Below are 24,202 nucleotides of genomic sequence, written 5' to 3'. Positions count from 1 at the left end.
TCCTGTAACAGAAACGCAGAACCATATAAGGATTTCGTCTTTCCTTTCCAATGGACTGCTGATTTCCAGGCCTGGTGACTGCAAGGCCAGGGCAGGTGTCCTGCTGCCCCTTCTGCAGGCTCGGTCAGCTTGATATGTGAGGGTGGTCTCAAGGCTACAACCTTCATTGAATTATTCCCTTTCAGCAAAACATGCAACTACAAATTCTGCGTTGGGACAAAATGGAGACCTATGATTTCACTGGAAACATGAGCTGGAGATTCCAGAGATGGGGGTTAGAATACAAAGGTAACTTTACCAAAAATGGGGGGACTGCTAAGCATCAAGGCCTCATTACCTGGGAGTAGTTAAATCCTCTTTTTCAGATTTTCACCATGGGGTTTAAAAAGGCTACCGTATCCTTATATATTGCCAACAATGGTCAATTTTAAGCTGCTTTTCCAATATTAGATAATTTCTCCCTTCTTTTATCTAGGATATACAGATTATCCATTAGTTCCAAACCATATTAACAAGAAATAAGTGTGAATATTCTTCTATTTGGGGAATAACCTGAATGCTGACTGGGGACTAACAAAAAACTGGGCATTCAATTCAATCCAATAAATGTTACCTTACGTATATGTGGGAGTTATAAAAAATTGCCAACTGATTTAGGATGTGGAACAGAGATTGCTGGTGTTGCATAAAATAAGCAAACCCCCCATGAATTATCTATGCTCTCTAGTTTATTTAAAGAGACGAAAGAATTGAGTAAGTCAAACAACCCACATAAAGGATCACTCTTATGTTTACCCCTCCACCAACCTTTTTAGTTGTTTTGTCTACTTTTTTTTAAAAGCAAGATTTATTAGCAACTTGCCATTACTTGCTCTCTCCAATGCATTCAATTAGTTTTCATAGAGGTCAACAGCTGTTATGTACTAAGATAGAAGTTGACCTATTGTTTTAAATGTCAAAGTGGCAATGTTTTAAACAAGACACCACTTCATTTTTCTCTCATCTACAGTAGAGCAGAGCGGTCCTGGGCTATATGGGCTCTCCATAATGTTGGAGATCCAGGCTGGTTTTATTTTGTTGCCCAGGTACCCTCGCCATCATACTTCCATTCCACAGTGCAAGATAGTTACTCAGCTCCTGCCACCCCCATCCTCGGTCACAGCCAGCAGGAAGGGGAAAAGGGATCAGGAAGGCACTCTGGTTTCCCTGAAAGTCATGGCCTGTAAGTTGCATGCAAAGCTTCGGCCCTACTTCCCACTGTCTGGAACACGGTCACATGGCCTAGCTGCAAGAGAGCCTAGGAAATGTAAATCAATTACCAGTGGCCATCATCCAGCTGAAACTTGAGATTCTATTACCAAAGGAAGGGAAGGTGGGTATTTGGGAACAAACAGCAGAATCTCCCACAACAATTCTCTTTTTGATCTCCTACTTCAGCAGTTTATATAATTTATAATTAGAATGATGCAATTACAATAGCAACAACAATAGGCATAATGAGATTTGTGAATAAATCTGACTTGGTAAGCACACAACTCAAATATGGAAGCAGATATATACCAGAGTCAGGGTAGACAAACACTTTCTAGAAAGGGCCAGATAGCAAATATTTTCGGCTGTGTTGACCATCCAGTCTGTACTCAACTTAGCCATTTCAGCACAAGGGCAGCCACAGGCAATATGCAAATGAAAGAGCACAGCGGTGTTCCAATAAAATTTAATTTTCAAAAACAGGCTGAAGGCTGGATTTGGCCTCCAGGCTGCACTGGTCTGCTAGGTTCAGGGTATCATGGGCTTCAGCCATGTCCTGTACAGCAGTGATGGAGATATTATCCCAACAAGCTGACTGAGAACATTTCAAAGAGTTTCTCCTACAACAACACCTCCCATGTATTGTGTATATACCCAGTGCTGGGAACTATATCAGGAGCTTCACTGTAGTATCTGTAATCCTCACTACAAACTGACAATGTGGGCAAATGCCCCCATTTTCCAGGTGAGAAAGCAGACACAGACAAGATGGGCTAGCACCCAATCAGACCTTTTCAGGTCTTTCCAGCCCCCAGCCCATCAACCTCCCACGCCTGTTTAACAGTAGTGGGCTGAAAAACAGTCCTACTGCTAATAATAAATGAAACAGAAGCATACAACTTCTTGTCAGATCACTGGTGAAAATGTTAAATGCCAGCTTTGACTTGTAAAGTAGTACAAGGAGAAAGGTTTCCTTCTGATCTTAAAATAATCCTTGCCCTAGAAGTTTATCCAGGATCTAGCAAAGAGGCATCTAACCTTCAGATTTTCCCGAGGTGAAGTTTCTACCCTCTCAAGCTTCAGGATACTGGTAACTAATGGGGTTGGGGGGAGTCAAGGTGCCATTAATATCGTTGAAAACTTTTAGGGTCTTTCAAAATAAAACAGATTCTTCTCCCACTGCTCCCCACCCCACCCCCCATCCTCACCTTGGCACAGTGTGATTCACTCACATAACCATCTCCAAGCATGGCAGGTCACACTAATTTGTCATAACATTCTTTCCAGAACCTTCTCAAGGAGGCCCCATAATCCTTATCAGAACCCCAGGCGCCATTTCCAGTTTATAGGAGTTGGCACAAAAGAATGAAGCCATTTGCCATCAAACCGTCACACCTGACTTATGGAACACAACAGCTTCCCATTTTCCCCTGTGCTGTGCCCAAAAAAGGGATTATCAGATTATCAGCTACTTCCTTTATCGTCTGCGTCAATGTCTGTTGTATTTTAGTTTGCTGAGCAAATCTCTTCTTGTTTCAGCAGGCAAGTGGATTCATTCTAGGTTTATAACTAATCTACGTATGTATTCCTTTTATAACAAAGTCCACACCTCAAAGCCTTCCTTCGCAAAACAAATATACTTCTCAAAGGAAGTCTTCCACATGTTGAAAACTGTGAGAAATTATAGCTATTTAGAATTCATGTTCAGTTTAATTACTTTGGAAGGAAGGTTATCCACCACTCACATTACAAGCTACTCCAGAAACATTTTTGTTAACTTCTTAGAAAAAAAGAACCACGTCTAAACATACAAAGGCCACATAATTTGTGGTCTTGCCTAGAACACTCTTAATACATAGACACTAGTCATTTCCAAGACATACAAACACCTTTGTCATCCCCTCACCTTGTCTCGAGATGGAATTTATACGTTTTAGTTTTTATAGGCATAATTTGAAGGTAATAGATGGGTTTGTTTTCTCCTCACAATAAAGCACTTGCCTATAGTTCAACTAGAACAGCACCCTGAGATGGCACTCCCTGAGTCACCGAGCAGTGTTTGTGCTCAGCTGCTTGTTCTGTTTACAGCCAGCCAGAGGCCACATCACGACGGTAATTACTGCGCGACACTCCCTCCTCCTCAGGCACCGCCCCGTGTGGGTGTCTGAGCACAGGCCTCCACCCTTGAAACACAGCACCCCGCATACATCAGTTAGCATGGAGAGGGGGCTTTTGGGGATTCGAGCCTTTCCCTCACCTCTTCCCACATGTTCATTCACAACTGCAGTCCCCCATCCAAGACACAGAACCCAGAATCTGGATTCCTCCCCAGAAATTGCAGAAACTACACAGCAACATCCTTAAGAGCCCGAGGTGGCATTTACCCAGCAGGGTGACAAATCACGCCCAGGGCAGGCCGATCCTGCAAAAATGAGGCTATAGCTGGGGAGGTGGAGGGGCCTGGCAGACTGACAGGAACCTCTTTTGAAGACGGGCAACAACACGGCCCTCTTGACCACCACCTAAACTTGTGTGGGTCTCCCAGGGACAGCTGGGCCCCTCCCGCTGTTTCCCAATTTCTGCATCAGGACACTTTGTGACCTAGATGGACTGCCATGCATTACTACATCTAGGCTTTGCCTCCAGCCTTTGCCAATGTGGATTCACAGACAGCAGGTGGTGGAGGTCCGTGGGGTGAAGGTACAGGAGGAACAAAGAGGTTACAACAGATGAATGGGAGTATGAGAGAAAAATCAGAAGGAATACAGGTAAGAGCAGATCAGGATTGGAACTGTTTCTGCCTGATTGCATCTCACTCAGAGGAGACGCTGGATGAGGTCATATTACTCGGCCAAAGACCCAGAAGCCAATATTCCTGCAGGAGGTCATTTTTATTTTCCCATTCAGAGTTTACTGGTGATTTCGCAAGAACAGCTGAAAAAACATAAACAGAGTTTTAACTCACTTCTGCCTGAAGGTCCTTCCTCTGAGTTTGGGCTCCAACGTGGCCAACCAGCCCCAGAGAAAAACTGAAATCCCTGGATTTGAGCCGAAGGAGAAGTTTGACTGCTGAAGACAATTACTGATTTTCAAAGCAACCTTTCTGTGGGCATTGCAAACTGATGCTTCTCAAGCACAACATCAAGCATTATCTTCCTCTCACCTTATCTCACCGTAACTGACCTTCTCTAGAACAGAATCGCTTCTGTCCCCTTGTCCTAAGTTAGAAACTAGGTGAATGGAAGACTTCATTTTCGGTTTCTCCATATATAGGTATATATTTAACTTGTGAGTGGCCAAGGCTATTTCCTGGTAATTATTTTATTTCATTCCCTTCCATAAAGAACTTTAGGTGGCTTATAAAAGTTCATAGAAAACAAGGAATAAAATAAACACCGAAGGGAGCAGAGCCTGTTGGCCTGCAAGGTGCACCCGCATAAATGGAGCACCTTCATCCAGCAAATGCAGCCCACCCAGGGCCCAGAGCTTGGGGGCAGAGCCTGGGTCTCTTCGCTGGATGCCTTAGCACACAGCTATTACAGCCATGGGGGGAGGGAGTGGCCCTACAGGGAATGGCGCTGAAGGGCCTGATGGGAAAGAACATAAACCCAGGGGAAGAAGAGTATACAAAAATGCATTCCAAAGGATCCCATACACTTGCTAGAAGTGAGCTGCCATTTTACCTCCCAGTGACCATATCAGAGATGGAAATAGGATCATTTAGAAGATTCACAGTGCTCATAAGATTAAAACAAACCAACTGGACAAGAGATACACACATGCCCTGCACCGGAACTTCCTCCTGTGGCTACTCGGCTCACTGTCAGCTGCATCGGGCAGACATCCTCGCTTCCGGCTACAAGAGGTACATTCACTTAACACGGGTCTGTGGCACAACACAAAGCAGTCCCACGAAGGGTAAAAACAATGTGAACCAAACACATGCCCCTCGTTGCCGTATTCCAAACATGAAGAACACGCAGACCATCCAGATCAGACCAACCAGCATGCACTGGGCAATTCTGCATCGACCCTAGTTGAGAACACCATCTAGTGAGAGAGAATGGATGGTACATACAGAGTACCTTCCACATACATTATGTATAATCAGGATATTCACAAGGATTAGGCCACAGATGGTAAGGTGTTTTCACTCAAAGTGACCTACTGAGTAGTGTTTAAGGCAATGTATAACTTACATAAATATTACTATTAACTACTTTTTGAGGACTTACAATGAGGTATTCAATAAAGTAAATATTTAATGTGGATTACTATATTTAATCTATAAAATAAATCTATAAAGGAAGTATTATTAACCCCATTTTACTGGTAAATAAAATGCAAGATTAAGCAAGATTAAGAAACTTTCCCAAGGTCACCAGCTAGTAAATGGTGAGGCTGGGATCTGCAGCCAGGATTGGAAATAGCTTTGCTTAATTCCAAAGGCCATGCCTAGAGTCACTCTACACAATGGATGAAATAGATAAGTGTTTATGCCTTAAGATGTGAACTTCAAAGAAATGGAAAGTTATTCTATATATGTAAGTATATTCATCAAGAAACTATACATTTCTCCATTAGGAAGAGATGTCATTGGTCAGCAACTTTTTCTTATTAGAGTTATTGGAGTGACATTGATCAACATATAGGTTTCAGGTGTGGGTTTCTATGTTATAAGATCTGCATATTGCCCTGTGTGCCCAGCACCCAAAGTCAAATCTTCTCCTGTCACCATATATGGTCAACAATTTTTTTAGAAGAGGAAGCCAGATAGAAAGTTTTACCATAAATATATTTTCATATAGATAGATAGACAGATTTCAGAAAGGGAGAGGGAGAGAGAGATAAAACTGAATTAATAATGAGAATCACTGATTGGCTGCCTCTTGCACACCCTACACTGAGGATCGAGCCCGCAACCCAGGCATGTGCTCTGAACTGGGAATCAAACTGTGACCTCCTGGTTTATAGGTCGATGCTCAACCATTGAGCCATGCCAGCTGGGCAATATGGCAAAACTATTTTCAATAATATAGTAATACTATATATGGAAAAAACCCAAAGGGTAGAATATTTTGCAGACATTAAAAAATGCTTCCAAATGTTAGAGGCCATTGGGAAATGCTCCTGAGAAAAATAAAGCAGCATACAAAATTGTATACATCAGCCCTGGCCAGGTGGCTCAGCTGGTTGATGCAATGTCCTGTACACCAAAAAAAAAAAAAAAAAAAAAAAAAGGTTGCAGGTTCAATCCCCAGTTGGGTGTGTATATAGGAGGCAACTGATCAATGTTTCTCTCTAGCATCGATATCTCTCTCTCTCTCTCTCTCTCTCTCTCTATATATATATATATATATATATGTGTGTGTGTGTGTGTGTGTGTGTGTGTTTAAAAATCAATAAACATATCCTCAGGTGAGAATTTAAAAAACTATATATATCATATATAATTATTATAACTTTGCCAAAAAACATCTGTCCAAGGAAATACTTGAAAATAAATATTATTTTAGGGCAGTAAGATACCAGTTGATCCTTTCTTATTTTAAAAAAAATTATTTTTTTTTTTTGAGAGAGAGAGAAAGAGGAAGGGAGATGGAGAGAGAAAAAAATTGATGTGAGAGAGGAACATAGATTGGTTGCCTCCCATATGCACTCCGATTGGGAATTGCATGTGCAACCTGGGAATTGTGCCCTGACGGGGAAGGAACCGGAGACCTTTCGGTGCATCAGACTACACTCAATCAACTGAGCCACACCGGCCAGGGCGATCCTTTCTTCTTTTTATTCATTTTCCCCTATAGGTACTATTTTATTTCTCCAGTGGGAAAACAACATTGTGTATGAGATTTGCCCCTCGGGCAAGCCCTTGAGCTCACATACCTTCTGTGGGACCCAGATTTACACAGGGAGAAGCAGCAGCAAGACAACCGGCTGGATGTAGACACCGAGTTGCCCATGAAGGGACAAAGGGCTGGGCGTAAGGAAAGCCCACACAATGGACTTTTCCTCTCAGGGACAGCTTCTGTCGGCAGCCCTGGGACAGGCCGGGGACAGCTCTTCCCGTGGCCCGACGCACAGCAGCTGTCGGCCTCCTTTGGTGTTGGGAACTAGAGAGACCTCCACCACATTTCAGGGGTGACAAAAATCAGTCACCTGTTTTATAAACTAGAAATCAGCTTGAACTGGGGCTTGGGGAGCCGCAAGGGTTTGGGAAGCATGCTGCTTGTTAGCTGGAGATTTAGGTATCGGACACAAACAACCTCCCGCAGAAGGACAGATTAGGGTTCTTAATCAATTTCAAATATTAGCCCAGCTGGGTCAAAAGAGGATTTCAAAAGTGGTAAACAGTTCCTATGCTTGAGAGACATTTTCCAAGACTGTGCTGGAGGGTGGAAGGAAAATAAGGCATTTCGTTCCTTCAGCAAGCCTTTCCTGAATGGCTCGTATGCCCTCAGGACGTGTCCATGAAGAAGCCGCAGCAATGCTGGAAGGAAACGCTGGTATCAAAGTGCAGTCTTTGTGGGCTGGAGGCACAGTCCTTGGGGAGCTGGAGCTGACCCCCACAGGCTTTCCAGAACCAGTTCTGTGCACCTTTCCCAGCTCCACTTTCAGCGACCTCCTGGGGGTGTCTTGAAAAGGAATCAAGGAAAGCTAAGATAAGGGCTTCCCCTCCCCCAGGGACCAGCACACCACTACCAAGAAGGCCCAGCCACGGGCTCCTCTATTCCTCTCCACTCATCGCCAGCCACGCTCTCCTTTCTCCTTTGTGCCAGCCATACTGACCTGCCTGAGCCTCAGACCCGCCCCGTGCGTCACCACCATATGACTATGCATGTGTCTAACTGCGCAGGCTCAGGAGTCAGCCGCCTGCCTTCGAAGAGCAAGCCCTTCACTCCATGGCTGTGTGAACTTCACCCCTCTGTGCCTTCTTCCAAGCCAACAGCAGCATAAGGACTTTTTCAGACATACAAAAGCTGAAGTAGGCTTGCTTATGGAAACCCATCTCACCTAAAGCTTGAGGTGGGGCGTGCTGGTCGGGTTTCTTGGTGAGGGTTCTCTTAGCCTCATCTCATATTTTTAAAGAAATAGTATCATCAAAGGATAAGCTTTATCAACAATGTAAAATTAAGCCTCTCATCAGGCCAACCTGAATTATTAAAACATCTGGATTCAAAACTATATTTAAATCAATTCCTTTTAAATCCTCCAAGAACAAAATTCAATGCAACTGCTAATGCCATTTTTCAAATACTAACTAGGCCGTGCGCCTTCAAAGGGCTTTGGTTTTCTTAAATAAAATGGCCCTTTGGAATATCCAGAGCCCAGATGGAAGCTCGCCACTCCAGAGCAGAGCAGAAAGATCTGTGAGCAAACGAGACCGCCACTGTGGGATTACAGCTTTAGAAGCTCAGTGGCCTTTTCCAATAGAGGTTTTACGTTTTTACTATGTTATGTGACAAGTCAAATAACCATGCTTTAGAGAATCCTACAGTGACAGCCAATATTTTGCTTCTTAATCGCTAAAACTGCATATTGTCCTTTCGATGATATTCCACTGATTGGTTAAATATTAGATTAGCGTAGAACATAAGCAGGTACTTTGAACAATCTAAAGACCAGCTGCTCTCTGTGATCTTCCCGGGGGCACCCAGCAGTGCCGGTTCCCTGTTCCATGGACAGAAGACTCCAAATCGCCCTCCCTCACCGTGGATCTGAGAAACCTGTCCAAAAAGAACGAGAGCGGAGCCTGTCACACACTCAGAGCCCACCCCCCAGATCACCCAATGGTCAGACTCGTGTATAAAATGGTTCTCTTTCTGTCATGATTCCAAGCACCTATTAAAGGCCATACAGAGGACCCAGATATCTGTCACCCAATGGGTGACCCCACACTACTCTGTAATAAACAGTGCTGTCTTTGAACTTCCACTGTATCAGCCTCAATGCTTAGGTTTTCTTGATGCGTAATTTGTACTGATTTCTGAAATGCACATCCACCTAATTTCCAACTGTGGACTGAGTTATGTTCCCAAACTTAGCACTTTCACACTTCAGATTCCACATTTCCATGAGAAGTGATCAATGGTGCTCAAGTTCTCGGTCTGACTCACAAAAGCATGTTACCTCACAATGTCTCTGAAGGATTTAGGTGGCCCCACCCCAACCCCTTCCTTCAAACCCTCTAATGACGCCTCACCACCTTGACTAGCATCTACCCTCCCACTCTGGCCTATGAGAAGCCGTGGGCCCGGACAGGCCTTTTCCTGCTCACTGCTCTCCACGCCTGCCTTTCTGTTCCTACAGGCGGCAATTTATCCCCCTCCCGGGGTCTGAGCTCACGCCGCCGGGCCTCTTCCAGAGCACCCGCTCCTCACACCCTCATGGCCGGCTCCTCACGTCCCAGCGCCCAGGGCACCTCCTCGGAGAGGCCTGTGAACTACTCTTTCATACCACACACACGCCAGGGAGCCTCCCACAGTACCCTTTGAAAAGATCTTAGCCCTTATTTTTCAACGCGTTAAGTGTCTGTCTCCCCCATTCAGACTGAATGCTCCATGATAGCAGGGGCCAAACCCCGCACCCTACCACCTGGCGTAGCCACTGGCTTAGATCCCACACTTGATAAACACATACAGAGCGAGTGTGTGCATGTGATGACTTCTACAAGTCATATAAGACACGTTCTATAAGACACGTTCAGGACTCAGTCGTGGTAGCTGGGGTCCAATCCCCCTTGCTGGCAGCTGGAATAGGGAATGTTTCACCTGTCCACATCCCTCCACCCAGTTACTAACCACATCCTGGTACTAACCACACCCAGGTACTAACCATACCCAGGTACTAACCATACCCAGGTACTAACCACATCCAGGTACTAACCACATCTAGGCACTAACCAACCACATCCAGGTACTAACCACATCGAGGGTGTGCGCCGCTGCCTCCACGGTGAAGCTCCAAATCTGATGGAACAAGGGACCACGTAGAGCCAGGCCTCTGGCCAGGGCCTAATTTTCCTCGTATTTCTTGATCCTGGGGGCTTCCCCAGGGCCTGCCCCCACTTTTTTCCTTCTTCTTCAGCTTCCTGCTTGGGTTTCTGCCTTCCTTAGTCTGCTACAGAATGGCATTCTTCACACCCTCTCCCTGCATCCCCTGACCTTGAAACTGGGACAGAGCCTTTGGAGGTTGTTACCCAGAGTGTTTATCACTGGGGACAAGCTAACAAGGAGGAGGAGGTCCCAGCAGGCATGCTCTCAGACACACGTGGTGAGTGGAAAAGGCTGGCCGTGAGTGCACAGAGCGGCAGGCACAGGGTGCCCCCGGCACACGAATGAAGCTTCATGTCATTTGGTTTCCACTTATTTGAAAGCACTGCATTCGGAGTTAGCTCCCTGACAGTTCCAGAGCAATTCAGGTCACCAAAGTCCCAAACGGGACCGAGGTAACATGAAGAAGCTGCGTGTGGGACTCCACCATGGCCTGCAGCTCTCAGGCCCTAATAGCAAGTGTGGTCAGCAACCCGCCACTTATAGTTATTTCTCTTCTACCCGTGGCATCCAAGGAGTCTTCCAGTGGCACTTAATCTCCAATTTAGCAAGAGTAAAATTCCCTCTCAAGAGGAACATTTTATTTCTAGCCTGGCTCTCAACGTTCACCCTGTCCAGGGTACCCTTTCTAACTTTCTGCATAGATGGGGGGAAAACAAACATACAAAGCAAAGCTTATTATATAGAAAACCATAAACTGTTCAGAGCAGGGAGTTAGCTCATCAAAATAAAACAGTGGGAAGTGGGGGTATATTACTTCAAAGGAGTGAGAGGGAGTTTCCCATTTTCAGCAAATATATTATCAGTCCTTGGTAATAATAATTATTATTAGATTTTTCTCCCTCTTGTCTGTGTATCCTTTGTAACCAGTAAAACAAATTCTTCTAAAAACAATCTATGTTTGTTGTTAAACATCACAAACTATTAGTTCAAAATATTTGTAATTATCCACAACTAATTATTATTTAATTGTGATGATGTTCCATTTCATTAAGGCAACCCTTATTACATTTCTGCCAAATCCCTCCCTTCAATAGATATTTGTTGTAGTGGTCTATGAAAAATCCCATTCAACAGGTATTTATTCAAAATGCCTATTCTGTGTGAATTTCTATGCAGAGAGCTGGTTGGAATGCCAAGATGCTAAGAGAAAAGGAGAAAGTGCTGCCTTCAGAAATGTTGAATATCATGGGGGGGGGGAGGGGTTGGGGGGGAGGGAGGTGATACACACAATACAGGTAGATCAAGCCCATCATCTCAGAATCAAGACTGACATTTACATTTCTCTGAAAATGTTTTCTAAACTAGTTAGCTAGTCCCTGTCCTAAATCTAGGCACTTTTATAAATGCTATCCTCAAGGACTTGATTTCATGTCTCATTTTACATAGAAAGCTGTTTTATTATCCAATTAAATATCAACTTAATGTCCCCATTTGTTGTCCTGGGAAGAAATTTGGATGAAAATAAAAACTAGAAAGCTAAAGAGAAAGGTAGCTTTTAAGGACACAATGACAACTCATTATAATCAGCACACACAACACACATACACAAGCAACATACACACACTACATCATATAACCATGGCGGAAAAGGGCTTACCTTAAAGAAAATAACAACAAAAATACTGGCACCCCTGTTCATACAGAGCTACCAGTTTCCACCTTCTTTGACAATAAAATTGTCAACAGCCCCTTTTCCTTTTTAAACAGCTTTAAATTTATTTATTTTCCCATTGCAATTCCATATTATGTTAGTTTCAGGTACACAGCATAATGGTTAGACATTTATGTAACTTATGAAGTAGTCATCCCACAAGTCCAGCACCCACCTGGCACCATACCTAGTCACCACAATACTATTGACTGACTATATTCCCTAGGGCTGTACTTTACATCTTGTGACTCTTTTGTAACTGCCAATTTGCACTTCTTAAGCCCTTCACCTTTTTCACCCAGCCCCTCAACCCCCTCCCATTTGGCCACCATCAGTTTGTTCTCTGTATCTGTGAGTTTGTTTCTGCTTCGTTTTCTTTCTATTTCTTCATATCTGAATATCCATGACCCTAATTAGAATTCCAATGAAACTGATTCATACAAATGTTGTTAATACAGCAATGGGGCTAGAAATGAGACCTTCGATATGGGCACATGTGATGTAGGAATAATTGCCTGTTTTCTTTACCATCTCTCTCCCCTCTTCTTAGAGGTAGATATCAATAAAACATTGATACAATTAATGTTCTGCATATGGGCTTCAACTGACTACATTTTAAAAGATAAGAACTGTGGTTTTAAAAAAAAGTGTTGTATTATCACAACTGGTATATTGGTCTAATATTTAACCTTTATAAAATATTCAACAAGTCTTTAAAATGAAAATATTTTACAAAATGTTCACTAGCTTAGATTTCCAAGAACTATTATCTAAAGTTAAAAATCAAACATCAAAACATCCAAATAGACTTTACATTGTAGGAAGAAATACTTTTTAAATTTTCACACCATCACTTCCTCATTGAAGAAAAACACTTATTTACATATGTGTCTAAGGGTATATTAAGTTAATTTTATGTCTCTTTCATGCCAAAGAAAATTCAGTTTCCTGGAGTTAAGGGATTACATTCCAATTTTTTTTTTTAATTTTCATTTAAAAGTAGTCATACTGTTGTTTTTTTTAAAGAGAACTAGCACATGAAATAGACTCAAGAAGAAGTAAATATATAATGTAATTACCTTTTGTCTGGTCCCAGGTCCTCACCTTCAGGCATGTCTGCCCTTTAAAAATGCTAAGACAGGGGAGAAGGCTGCAGCACGTCCGTGCCCAACGTTTCTTCTCCACTCTACCGCGACCACAGGAGGGAAAATCCCAGGAGTCAAGTTCTTTCCTTTTTGGAAAAAAAGGCACTCCTCCCTTACTCAGAAAGTAGGTGTTTACAAACTTCCAACGCGCCTGCCTGCCTTGAATGAAGCTAAGAGCTGAGTTATGATGACTGTCCCCTTCTAAAAATAAATAGGTCACCTCTTACTCCCAGCACCGTGACAGGCAGCTGGGAGCAAGCTCGGCCCAGCTGCCCCGCATTTTCTGTCCAGTCGTGTGAGACCGTGTCACCACCCAACTATTAACCTTTGTTGGGATGACTTCACCTAGGCCTGCCTACCCTTTCTTTTTCTTTTTTTTTCCCCCCTGGCATGACCAGGCACCCCACCGAAAGGGCAGCGTGGCCACAGGGAGCTTGGAACTTCAGCTGGGCTATCAGGTCTCCAACCCCCAGGAGGGAGCTGGAGGGTGGAGAGCAAAATGGGCTGAACCTGCCAGCGCTGAGAGGTTTGTTTGTTCTGAGAACACTTTTGCCACTCAGCAAAAGAGCTCTTACTTAGGAAAAAAAAATGCCCATAAACAATTATGTTTTGAGGGATAGTGTGTTGCATGAAAATCTTTCCTTAGGTCATTTAGACTTCTCGACTCAGAATAAGTTTGCACACAAATAGGAGTCCCTGTGCTCCTCTGGGCAACATGGTCTCCTGCAGGACTCCCCTCTGTCATCAGGGAGCAGCCTGACATGGGCACACAGCTCAGCTCATCACTACCTCGGAGGCATCAATCACTAGGCACCCTCATTTGCTGCCACTTGTCAGACCAGGACAAACATCACTTCAACTCTTTTACCAAAAGGCTAAGAGAAAAGTTTGTACCAACGTGGTCAAAAGGTACAAATTTCCCTTTACAAAATAAGTCATGCAGATGTCATGGACAGCCTGGGGACTATAGTTAATAAATAATGTTGTATATTTGAAATTTCCTGAGAATAGATCTTAAAAGTTCTCATCACAAGAAAAAAATGTGTAACTGTGTGGTGACAGATGGTAACTAGATTTGTGGTGGTTATTTCATAATATATGCAAATATTGACTCAGTATGCTATACACCCAAAACCAATATAATGTTACATGTCAATTAAAGGAAATACTTCAATTTAAAAGTAGTACGTATAGCTCCAGCCTCATTTAAAGGGGGCAAAATGGCTAAAGAAATATTATTGAGATTCCTTTAGGAATATATCCTAAATGCTTTTTGCATAAAAACTTGAAACTACTTTGTTTTCCCGATTGGTAACATTAAGTAAGGCAGTAAGCAAAATCTAATTATTAAGAAACAATATACCTTTCTTTTTTTTTTTTAAATGCCTGTACTCCATTGTCACGTTATAGCTGATCCTAGCAATACATCTATAGCTAATGCGTATTTCACATTTATGTGTCAAAGTGACTTCTAGGGCATTAAAGAACTGAAAAGTCAAAACAAATCACATTACCTGCTTTCCTTCAGTAGTGTTACCTATTTTGTGATACATGCATGTCACAATTCAAGACATTTCTTCAGTATTTCATACAAGATCTACAGGTGTTGACCTCAAAGTCGAAGGTTACACTGGTGCAGATACCTGCACACATAACTCAAATACCATTGACCTTGAAAGAAAACAGCCATCAGCAGAGCTCCGAAGAGCAGAGGCTGTGCAGGAGCCTCTCGGCCTGAAGCAAAGGGCTGTGTTGTTATAAATGTCAGGATTAAGGAACTTAAAGGTGAAGCACTGAAAATATGATCAGTGAGAATACTGCTGTACTTTTATTTTATCTTAACAAAAAGGGCTAATTCTCTGATCTCACTCTCAGTTCTGACCATTCTTTCCCATTGATTTTACCGTTTGTTCTCCTAAGTGTCTATTGTACTACTTCTTGACGATCCGAGCCCAGCTGCTGCTGAACTTAGCGGCTGGTTACTACAGACTGAATATGTCCCTGAAAGCTGCCCCTCAATTTTAAAGGGTCGATAACTGATCGGTGCGGTAACAGATGAACTGCCCATTAATACCATGAAATAGTGACTAAAACATTTCCTTCAAGCACTCCTTCATGCATTTTTTACTCACTTGCTTCCAACAAGAAAAACAAGCAATCCAAATCTAATAGACATACAGAACAGTATGGTGGTGCCCAGAGGAAAAGGGGAGAAGGAAGTAAGGAGTAAAGGGGAATATATGGTGACAGAAGATGATCTGACTTTGGGTGATGGGCACACAAATATATGGTGACAGAAGATGATCTGACTTTGGGTGATGGGCACACAATGCAATATACAGATCATGTACACTTGAAACCTATATAATCTTAGTAACTTATGTCACCCCAATACATTTAATATAAAAAAGAAATTACTTGCTTCAACCATGAATTCCCCTTTGGTATATGTGTGTTAATTACTGAAATCAAAAGACGAGAAGGGAAAACACGGATAGCACAGACAGACTGACACAAGTGTGTGGCTTCCTGGCATCAATGCCGCCTTCAGCCCTGTGGGGGTTGGGGTGCCAAGGATTCCCTCATCACTGCTGACCTGAAGTCCACTGGGCATCCTGGACAGGGACAGGGAGAGACCCTGAGGGCTACAGACAATGAAACTGAGGCTCAGCAAAATGAGGTGACCTGCTGCTGAGAGTATTACACATCCGAGGAACTCTTTTTGATTATTGGTATAACATAGCATTTGGGGTGGGGACGCTTTTACTGCTTTGAAAGCCACCAATGTAGGACAAGTCTCAGTAGGACTCCACCAAGTAAAAAGAAGAGAGAGGGGACCGTCTCAGTGGGGTGGCACGTCGTGATTACCCGTCATTACCAAATGCATCATTGACACCATGTACATACAGGGTCATCTGATCCTTTAAAATTTTTTTTTAAATCTAAGTGTGGGGGGGGGGGGGAGATGTAAACTCCACAAATAACACATCTGCCCACTCGTTCAGCCAGTTCCCAGCAGGAAGGGTGGGGAAGAGCAGGAAGTGACAGTGAAGTGAGTACAGGAGTAGCCTCGGGAAACATGGAGAGGAAAAGAGGCCCTTCAGCAACTGCTTGAGGAAGGACCAATGAAACGAGGCTGGTGCTCAGACCTCCTGTGTCATCACCCTACGTCACTGGTTTGCTTTTTATTATATCCTGTGTTTACTGAGACCCATTTCATTGCACTAAACACGGTCCCTACCAACTCGTTTGTGATCCCCCTCTCTGAGGCGCTGTAGTCACCTGAGACTGGTTTTCTTCCTACCTACTTACTCACTCCTTCTATCCTTAGAACATAGTTGATATGTTTCTGTATCAAGCCAATTTCTTTATCTCCTCTTCTTCTCATCCTTCCCCAACTCCTACCCGGTCCAAAAAAAATCTTCTATAAAACTCCAGCAGAAGTACAGACACTGGTAGAAATAAAATTCCCTCGGGGGCCAAATGATAACATTGGTTCAGGCTTACCTCCACAGCACACACCTGTGCCTGACTAGTTTTGCTTGCTAATGTAAAGCTCTCTTCAAAGGCTCTATGTATACTAGTATTTCAGGGGCAAAGGTCTTTGGTTCCAAGAAATTTAGAACAAATAGCCAGAGGAGAAAAAGAAGTCTGGCAGACCTCGCTGCTTTTAGCAAGCATAAGGAAATGGAAAATTTCTAAGATCACGAGTCCCAGAAACGGAGGTCTTTGTGGACCGTAAAAATCTGGAGTGACTGAACCAGAGTGGCACACAGCTCAAAACAAATCTTACCTCTTGAGCTTAAAAATACAATGCAAGATAGAGGGGCAGTGATAACCTTCAGTTTAACTATGAATTACGTAACACGTTTGTTGTATATTGATCTTCCTTATCATATGTTGTGCAGATCAATGTTAAAAATTACTTTTCATTCCTACGTAGCACCTGACAGGATGCTGCTTGGCTAACTTGTACCCAGTACTTTGTGGAGAAGCCAAACTGCACTGGAGACTTCCCACCTGACCAGGCCTACAACGGGGAATCGTTATTTCCAGATTAGTTTTGAGGTGATGGGTTGGGTGGCCAGAAAGCCTCCTTCTCTCCCTTTTCCTTTGCACCATGTGACACCATTGTGGTCTTGGCTGGCTGAGCGCCCCCTGCTGACCCAGCCTTGGCTGGGGATGAGAAAGCTCTTCAGACATTGAAAGAACCTCTCCTCCGGGCAATGGTGTTTGAGGAAATGTGCTCCCCGGGCCAATATCCTACAGCCTGGAGGCACTTTTGAAGAGGAAGCAGCCCTTTTAGAAGCTTTTGCTTTAAGAAAAGCTGAGCATCTGCAAATCCTGGTAAATGGGAAAGAAGACGGCCTTGACTTAAGAGACCTCATAACTGCTTCTTGTAGAAGGGCAGAGCCCTCCAACAGCTCCTTGGGCCAGGTCTCCTTGTTGCCTCAATCACTCTCCGTCTGACTGTCTGACAATAAGTCTGGCCTCTCAGAAACATGGTGTATCTCCTTCAGGCCACCTCAGGATTCCAAATGATGCAACCTGAAGGTGTCTCTGAAGTGACTTCATTCCCACCAGGTCTGAGTAAAACCCCTTCAATGAACAGCAAAAAGGAAGGCATCCAACACCTGAACGCTGAAGAGCCTTAGAAGAGAGCCTGGGCCCAGTGAGACTCTGACGGGGTTGATCCCCAGTTTCCTGTCTCCACAATCAGTCCTCATGAGGGGTTTCCCCCAGCACCTCTCTCCTATAAGCAGAACAAACTTGCTTGATGTTAATGAACTCTTTGTTTGGGTAGCATTTTAGCTTTCTAGAACAGTTGCAGAGGAAGCACAGGGAACTAACTCCCATGTACCCCTCATCCAACTTCCCTTGGGTCAGCATCTCTCACTTCCACGGTATGTTTGTGGAAACTAAAAACCAACATTGGTACATTCGTATGAACGAAACTCTGGACTTTGTGTTTCACTAAGTTCCTTCTTCTCTTCTAGGACCCCCCTGCAGGGCACCAGATGCAATCAGACATCGTATCTCCCTAGTCTACTGTGGTCTGAAATTTGCTCAGTCTTCTCTTGGTTTTATGACCTTGACAGTTTTGAGTATTTTGTAGACGTGAGGTATTCTGCACAATGCCCCTCAGTTTGAATTTGTTTTCTTACAAATAGACTGAGGCTATGGGTTTGGGGGAAGAAGACCTCCGAGCTGAAGGATCCCTTTCATCACATCACATCACATCACATCACATCACATCACATCACATCACATCAGGGGCTCACGTTATTGATATTGTTGCTCAAACTGTTCCAGCCACAAGCTCGTTTCTGTCCACTGTGCCCTCACCAATGACTCCTCCTCTAACCCTTTAAGAGACCAGGAGAGGCCACCTCTTGGCCCTGTTGACACCGCTCCACTAGACTTGCCCAACTATGCACTGAGCTCGGTGTTAACCACAATGCACCCAGTCCCCTCTAAGACTATCTGACTTCCTTTCCACCCTACGTCAGCACCAGCCACCAGGCGACACCAGGTCTGAACCCAGATGGAAGGTGGCCCGACACAGAGGAACAAAAGGCTGAACCCACACACGTGCATTCATCGCTAAGGACACACATGAGACAGGTCACTCGCTGCATGTGCTCCCTCCTCTGCGGGGCGCCAGATGCTGAGAGCCGTGTCCTCGGAGGTGAGCTGTGGGCACACGTGAGCTACCGGCAGTGTGTCCGTCTGAAAGCCTTGGCAACTTGCCATCTTTTCCCTCCCTCCGATAAAATTTCCAGGATTGAAACCAAGTTCAGATTTCCTTTCCATGTGTGCTAGTCACCTTGCCTTTCATGTTTCTTTCCTATTTTGAGAATTAGAGGAAGTCCGCAGTTTAAAAATGGAAACGAGACTTGGCTTCTTTAGCTGTACCCACTTTTAGCATCAAACCATGGCAATGCCACACACACACTTCATCACGGGTTCTCTCCGCGGATTCACGCCGCCAGGCGCTGCCCTCAGTCTGCTCACTTACAACCAAGGTGAAGTTTTTATCTCAAACTTGACTTTATATTTTTTAATAAGACAATAAAATCTGTGGGGGTCAATGACCTTGACTCCTCTTGATCCAGCTTAAAATGGAAACGTCACCTCAGTCCTAAATATAAGCGAAGAGTAAGGGCCACACTGTGTCATAGCTGTGACCTCGGCCAGGAAATGTGTTTTCCACACCATCTGTGGATGGACGTGCAAGGGGGGACACTGTGCTTACATATGTCTTCGAGGATGATGGGGTCCCCTTCTCGCCATGGAAGTGCAACTGTTTCCAGGTGAGGAGGTAAACAGGGAGTCTCACCAACAATGAGCAATGGCTCCTTCTAAGGGCTTCACAAGAACACAGACGTACAAACCCTAAAGGCAGAGTAAGGCTCCTCCGGGACTTCAGCCTGAGAAACAGGCTTCAGCGGACGAGATGGTGCCGTTCTTGGCCCTGTGTGTCCACGGCCCCCAAATATTCATGGAGCCCTTTAGGCAAAGCAGGGGATGGAGGAAAAGCAGACCTTGGGTCCCTAGGTATACTGGTCAGGATTCCACCCCAAAACCTAGCGGTGCCTCACAGAGTCCACGGGGTAATCATTGTCCATTTACTACCTGTCTCTAAAAACATGCTTTGCTTTATTTAAAATTATCCCTCAGGCAGAGGAGGTGGCCACAAGTTTGTGATGTAACCAAATCTGAGATATACCAGGGCCGCACATTTAATTTCTTCCTTTAGAATAGAAAAGCACTGGGGGAGGAAGAATGTCTGAAATGACATCAATCAGTGCTAGTTTAGGAAGCTTTTAGATGTCACAGAGGTCACCTGGCAGAAGTGGCATATTATTATAGTATTATATATTAACAATGTTAATAACAATAATATAATTAAAGACAGACATTTATCACCGATTTTATTATTTGTGGGGGTAACCTCATAATTGAAGGGGCTAAGTGTTGTTAAAAATAAGTTTCAAAATTTCTTCAAACAGTAATATAGTGAGTGGTCATGTGATGAAGATTGAGCAACAGATTGGGGGTTGGGAGGTGAGGACTTGGGTGAAGGTGGTCAAAAGGTACAAACTTCCAGTTATAAGATAAATAAGCTCTGGAAATGTAATGTAGAGCATGGTGCCTATAGTTAACAATACTGTACTGTAATATTTGAAACTTGCTAAGACAGAAGATTTTAAAATGTTCCCCTCTGAAATTTTAACTCTGTGAGATTGATGGATGTTAACTAGACTTGTTGGGTAACCATTTCCCAACATATACTTTTATAAAATCATTATACTGTAAACCTGAAACTTATACACTTTTTATGTCAATTATACCTTAACAAAACTGGATAAAAAAACATAAAACTAGGGGGAAAAAGGATTGATTGAAACAATTTCCAGTGACTACTTTTATAAAGTTCTCTAACACAACTTAGGAATGAAGATGACTTGTTCTGGAAAATGTGTTAGGCTCAAAAAGTGGCCCCAGTTTCAATAAAACTGACATGAAGAGAGAATAGGAAAGTCAGCATTTTTAAACTAACATGTAAGTAAGATTTTATATATATATCAACATAACTAAATTATCAAATAGTGATTTTTGACAGTGACTGCAATAGCATGAGTAGGAAATCGCACCCTCTGAATTACGTGCCGGAAGCTGTATACTCAGATGGCCACGGGCCTTTCCTGGATCGTGCTGGAGAGGAGGGTCACTGCCTTCACTCGTGGCCCCCTCTTGTCAGGCACACACTGCACTCCACGCGGAACGGGAAGTCTTCGGAATAGCTCTGGCTGGTGTGTGGAAGCCAGCTAGCTCTTCAGGGTCAAGAGAAGGCCTGAGGGCCAGTTGGGAGTGAGATCCCAAGCAGGTCCAAGGTGATGACAGAGTGGGGTCTAGGATACCTTATGGCGATGGAGCCAAGCAGGTTCACTGATGGACTAAATGTGTGGAATAGGGACGTGGTGAAATCAAGTATGACTTCAGTCCACTCGTCTGAATACCATAAAGTTCCTAAAAGCACATTTTTGACGGGATGCTTTACATATTAAAACAGGCTGGAAACCTTTTCTGTAAACGGCCACAAAGTCAATATCTGTCAGAACTACTCAACTCCACAGTTGTAATGTAGACAAAATGTAAACGAATGAGTTTGAGCCATAGTCGGGCAACTGCTGTATAATATACACATACCCAGCACAAAATAGAGTATGTGTCCATCTGTAATTGATTAGAGAAAAACATCTGGGAGGAATTATGTACCCCGATAGTAATAGTGACTAGCTCTATGACTCTTCCTTTCTTTTGTGTGCTTTAAATATTTTTGAAATTTTCCCCACATACATATTCCTTTTGTAATCAAACTCTACAAAAAAAAAGAAAAAAAAAAAAGATAAAAGTCTGGAATTCTAACTTTAAATTTCGACAAATAAAAACAAAGTCTGCTATCCTGTGTTTTGGTGTCCTGTAATTGATCATACTTTTTAATGGAGATTATTTAATATAAATACTTACTATATTATTTAATATTTCATCAGGAAATAAATTCTAACCTGGAAGTTGACAATAACCTGTGGAGGTGTTCCTTAGAACTGGAGCGTGTCTGTCTATATGAGGGATGGAGAAAGGATGTTTTTTTACTGCATTGGCTGAGCCTCTGGAAAAGGTTGCATCTTGAATTAGCAGCTTGACTGTTTGCTGCCCAGATAAATATTGTGTTGCTATGACTGAAATCGTCCTGCCACGTGGGTCACCCTGTCGTATAATTAGCTTCTTATCAGATCAGGTGCAAATCAAACCAGCAGCACTTGCTGTTAATGTGGTAATTGAATAAACCAGAAACACTTCTTTCAATGTACCAACATCTGATTGAATATTCTCACCATCCCCTTGAAGGCAGCCACGGGGTCATTTGGGGGCATTGTTCAACAGCAAGCTGTAAATCAGATGTCTTGATGAGTAATGCACAGGTAGTTCAGCAACTTTAGCTCATTTCCTTCCATGCTTCTAATTGTATTGCTGTGCATTTTGTTAGTTCACCTGGATATATGGAACAGGGTAGAAAGTGACTTTAACCTTGAGTGTCCTTCAGGTGCACAGACACTAGCCTCAAGACACTATTTGCATTTATCGTGCATCATGGTCAGGTTCATATTCAGCCTCTCTGTTTCAGTCAGTGTCAAGTCTAAGTGAAGCCTAATGTAGCTTGACCTGCATTCAGAGAGCTGTGCCCTGTACTCTCTCCATCATTTGATCCCATCCTCCCTGCCCCAGAAGGCCAGGCCGCAGGACAGCTCCATTTCCCCTCTGCCCCGCTCCTCCTCTTCCTCCCTTCCCAGGTGCAGACCCTTATAAAGGGGCTCTAGGCTCATCTCTACTTTACATACTGTTTCCAGGAAACCCACCTGGCTCTCGTCCTCAACACTGTGTGCCAAATTTTGTTTACTTCTCAATGGGCCTGCAACTCCTGGCCTGAGCAGTGAACCACTGAAGGACAGAGTCTCCAGCATCCAGGCCCCTCATTGCATTGGGCACAGCACATGTGATCCGAGAGGTAATTCTGCCAAGTGACCCCTGGAGCTAAGCCTGCCTGGATTCTGATGCTGGCTCTACTACCTCCTAGCTGTGTGATCTCAGGCAGGTAACTTAGCATCTCTGTGCTTATTTCCTCAACTGTAAAGTGGGTTAACAACAGTACTTCATAGAGATGTGAAGACAATGCACTTGTAAATGATGTAAAGTGGACTGGACTGAATTAAGTATATAAAACTGCATGAGAATGTAAACAGGCAAAATTCTGAGAGCAGTGCTGGCATTTGGACTTTCCTACTTAAGTGTTTGCTTTAAAAAATGCTCAAGAGATAAAGGGATTCAATCTCACATTTTCCATGTGGTTCTCTCCAATTGCAATGATCTTTCCCTTCTCTGGCTTTCATCAGAATATCAACATAAGGAAAGAATGAATGAACAAACCTACTTTTTAGATTTCCCATTCTTTCATTTGTGGTGCCTCATTACTGCTGGCCAGCTCATCCCTTGGTGACAGGTAATAATGCAGCAGTGCAGGAGTATTTACTATGTGTGAACAGCTTTATGTTAACTGTTTCATAGAATCCTTAAAAAGTCTTAAAGAAGGTGATGTTCTTATCCCATTTCACAGATAAGGAGACTGAGGCTGAGAGGCAAAGTGTCTTCCCCAAGGCCACAGGAGCTTGCAAATGGCTGAGCCAGGGATATGTTTTTCCTCTCTTGAATCACCCATTGCTCATAGAGAGCACAGTTCTGGAATAAACATCTAGATGTTTATTTTTTTTTAAATATATTTTATTGATTTTTCACAGAGAGGAAGGGAGAGGAATAGAGAGCCAGAAACATCGATGAGAGAGAAACATCGACCAGCTGCCTCCTGCACGCCCCCCACCGGGGATGTGCCCGCAACCAATGTACATGCCCTCGACCGGAATCGAACCTGGGACCCTCCAGTCCGCAGACCGACGCTCTATCCACTGAGTCAAACCGGTTTCGGCTAGATGTTTATTAACCTAGATGTTTATTAACTAAACAGTTTTGTTAAATGACTGATTCGTTTAATAACTGCTTACTGATGCCAACCACAGGCCAGGCACTAAGGGGGCAAATGTTAGAAAGGGTCCTTGTCATCACCAAGTTTAAGTCTGTGAAGAACACAGATAAGTCAACAGGCAATTACAAAGCAATGTGATGGGCTCAATTACGATAGGGAAAGGACAGATATGGAGAGTCACAGGCGTGGGGGGCTGCGGTGGGCGAAAAAGTTTCCGGGTGATGTGTCAGTGATGGTAAAGGATGTGTTGGGGCTGGCGTTGAGAGATGGTGTAAGCAAGACAAATCATGGCCTATCTGAGGACAGAGAAGGGGGAGTGGTTAGAAAGAATGTTAGGAATATGAGGTTCCACTAAGCCTGGATTTCTATTACCAAATTAGGCTTGTATGTGCCCTTCTGGCAAATGTAAGGTTCCTTTACACCAGAGGAAGTGGCATTCATTAGGAGAACATTGGAGAACATGTCAAAGCTTCCAGGGCTGGCCCACCTCAGACTG

General features: G+C 43.6%; 1 protein-coding gene across 4 annotated transcripts in view; it reads right to left on the bottom strand.

Annotated features, from left to right (window-relative positions):
- RETREG1 (reticulophagy regulator 1) overlaps positions 1–24,202 on the bottom strand; it is a 101,764-nt gene that overhangs the window by 28,036 nt on the left and 49,526 nt on the right. Inside the window, exon 1 of one of the 4 annotated variants that reach the window (XM_079796453.1) lies at positions 13,331–13,564. The exons of 2 other annotated variants lie outside the window; for them this stretch is intronic. In XM_079796453.1, the coding sequence (XP_079652579.1) occupies positions 13,331–13,383 (53 nt within the window). In that variant the 5' untranslated portion in view covers positions 13,384–13,564. Of the gene's footprint in view, positions 1–13,037; positions 13,306–13,330; positions 13,565–24,202 lie in introns of those variants that run through there. One more of the 4 variants, XM_079796452.1, reaches the window with a different exon arrangement.

This window comes from Cnephaeus nilssonii (assembly GCF_951640355.1).
Source record: "Cnephaeus nilssonii genome assembly, chromosome: 2".
Lineage (NCBI taxonomy): Eukaryota > Metazoa > Chordata > Mammalia > Chiroptera > Vespertilionidae > Cnephaeus > Cnephaeus nilssonii.
Note: the sequence above shows the minus strand (reverse complement) of the source record. Positions and strands in the feature narration are given on the sequence as shown.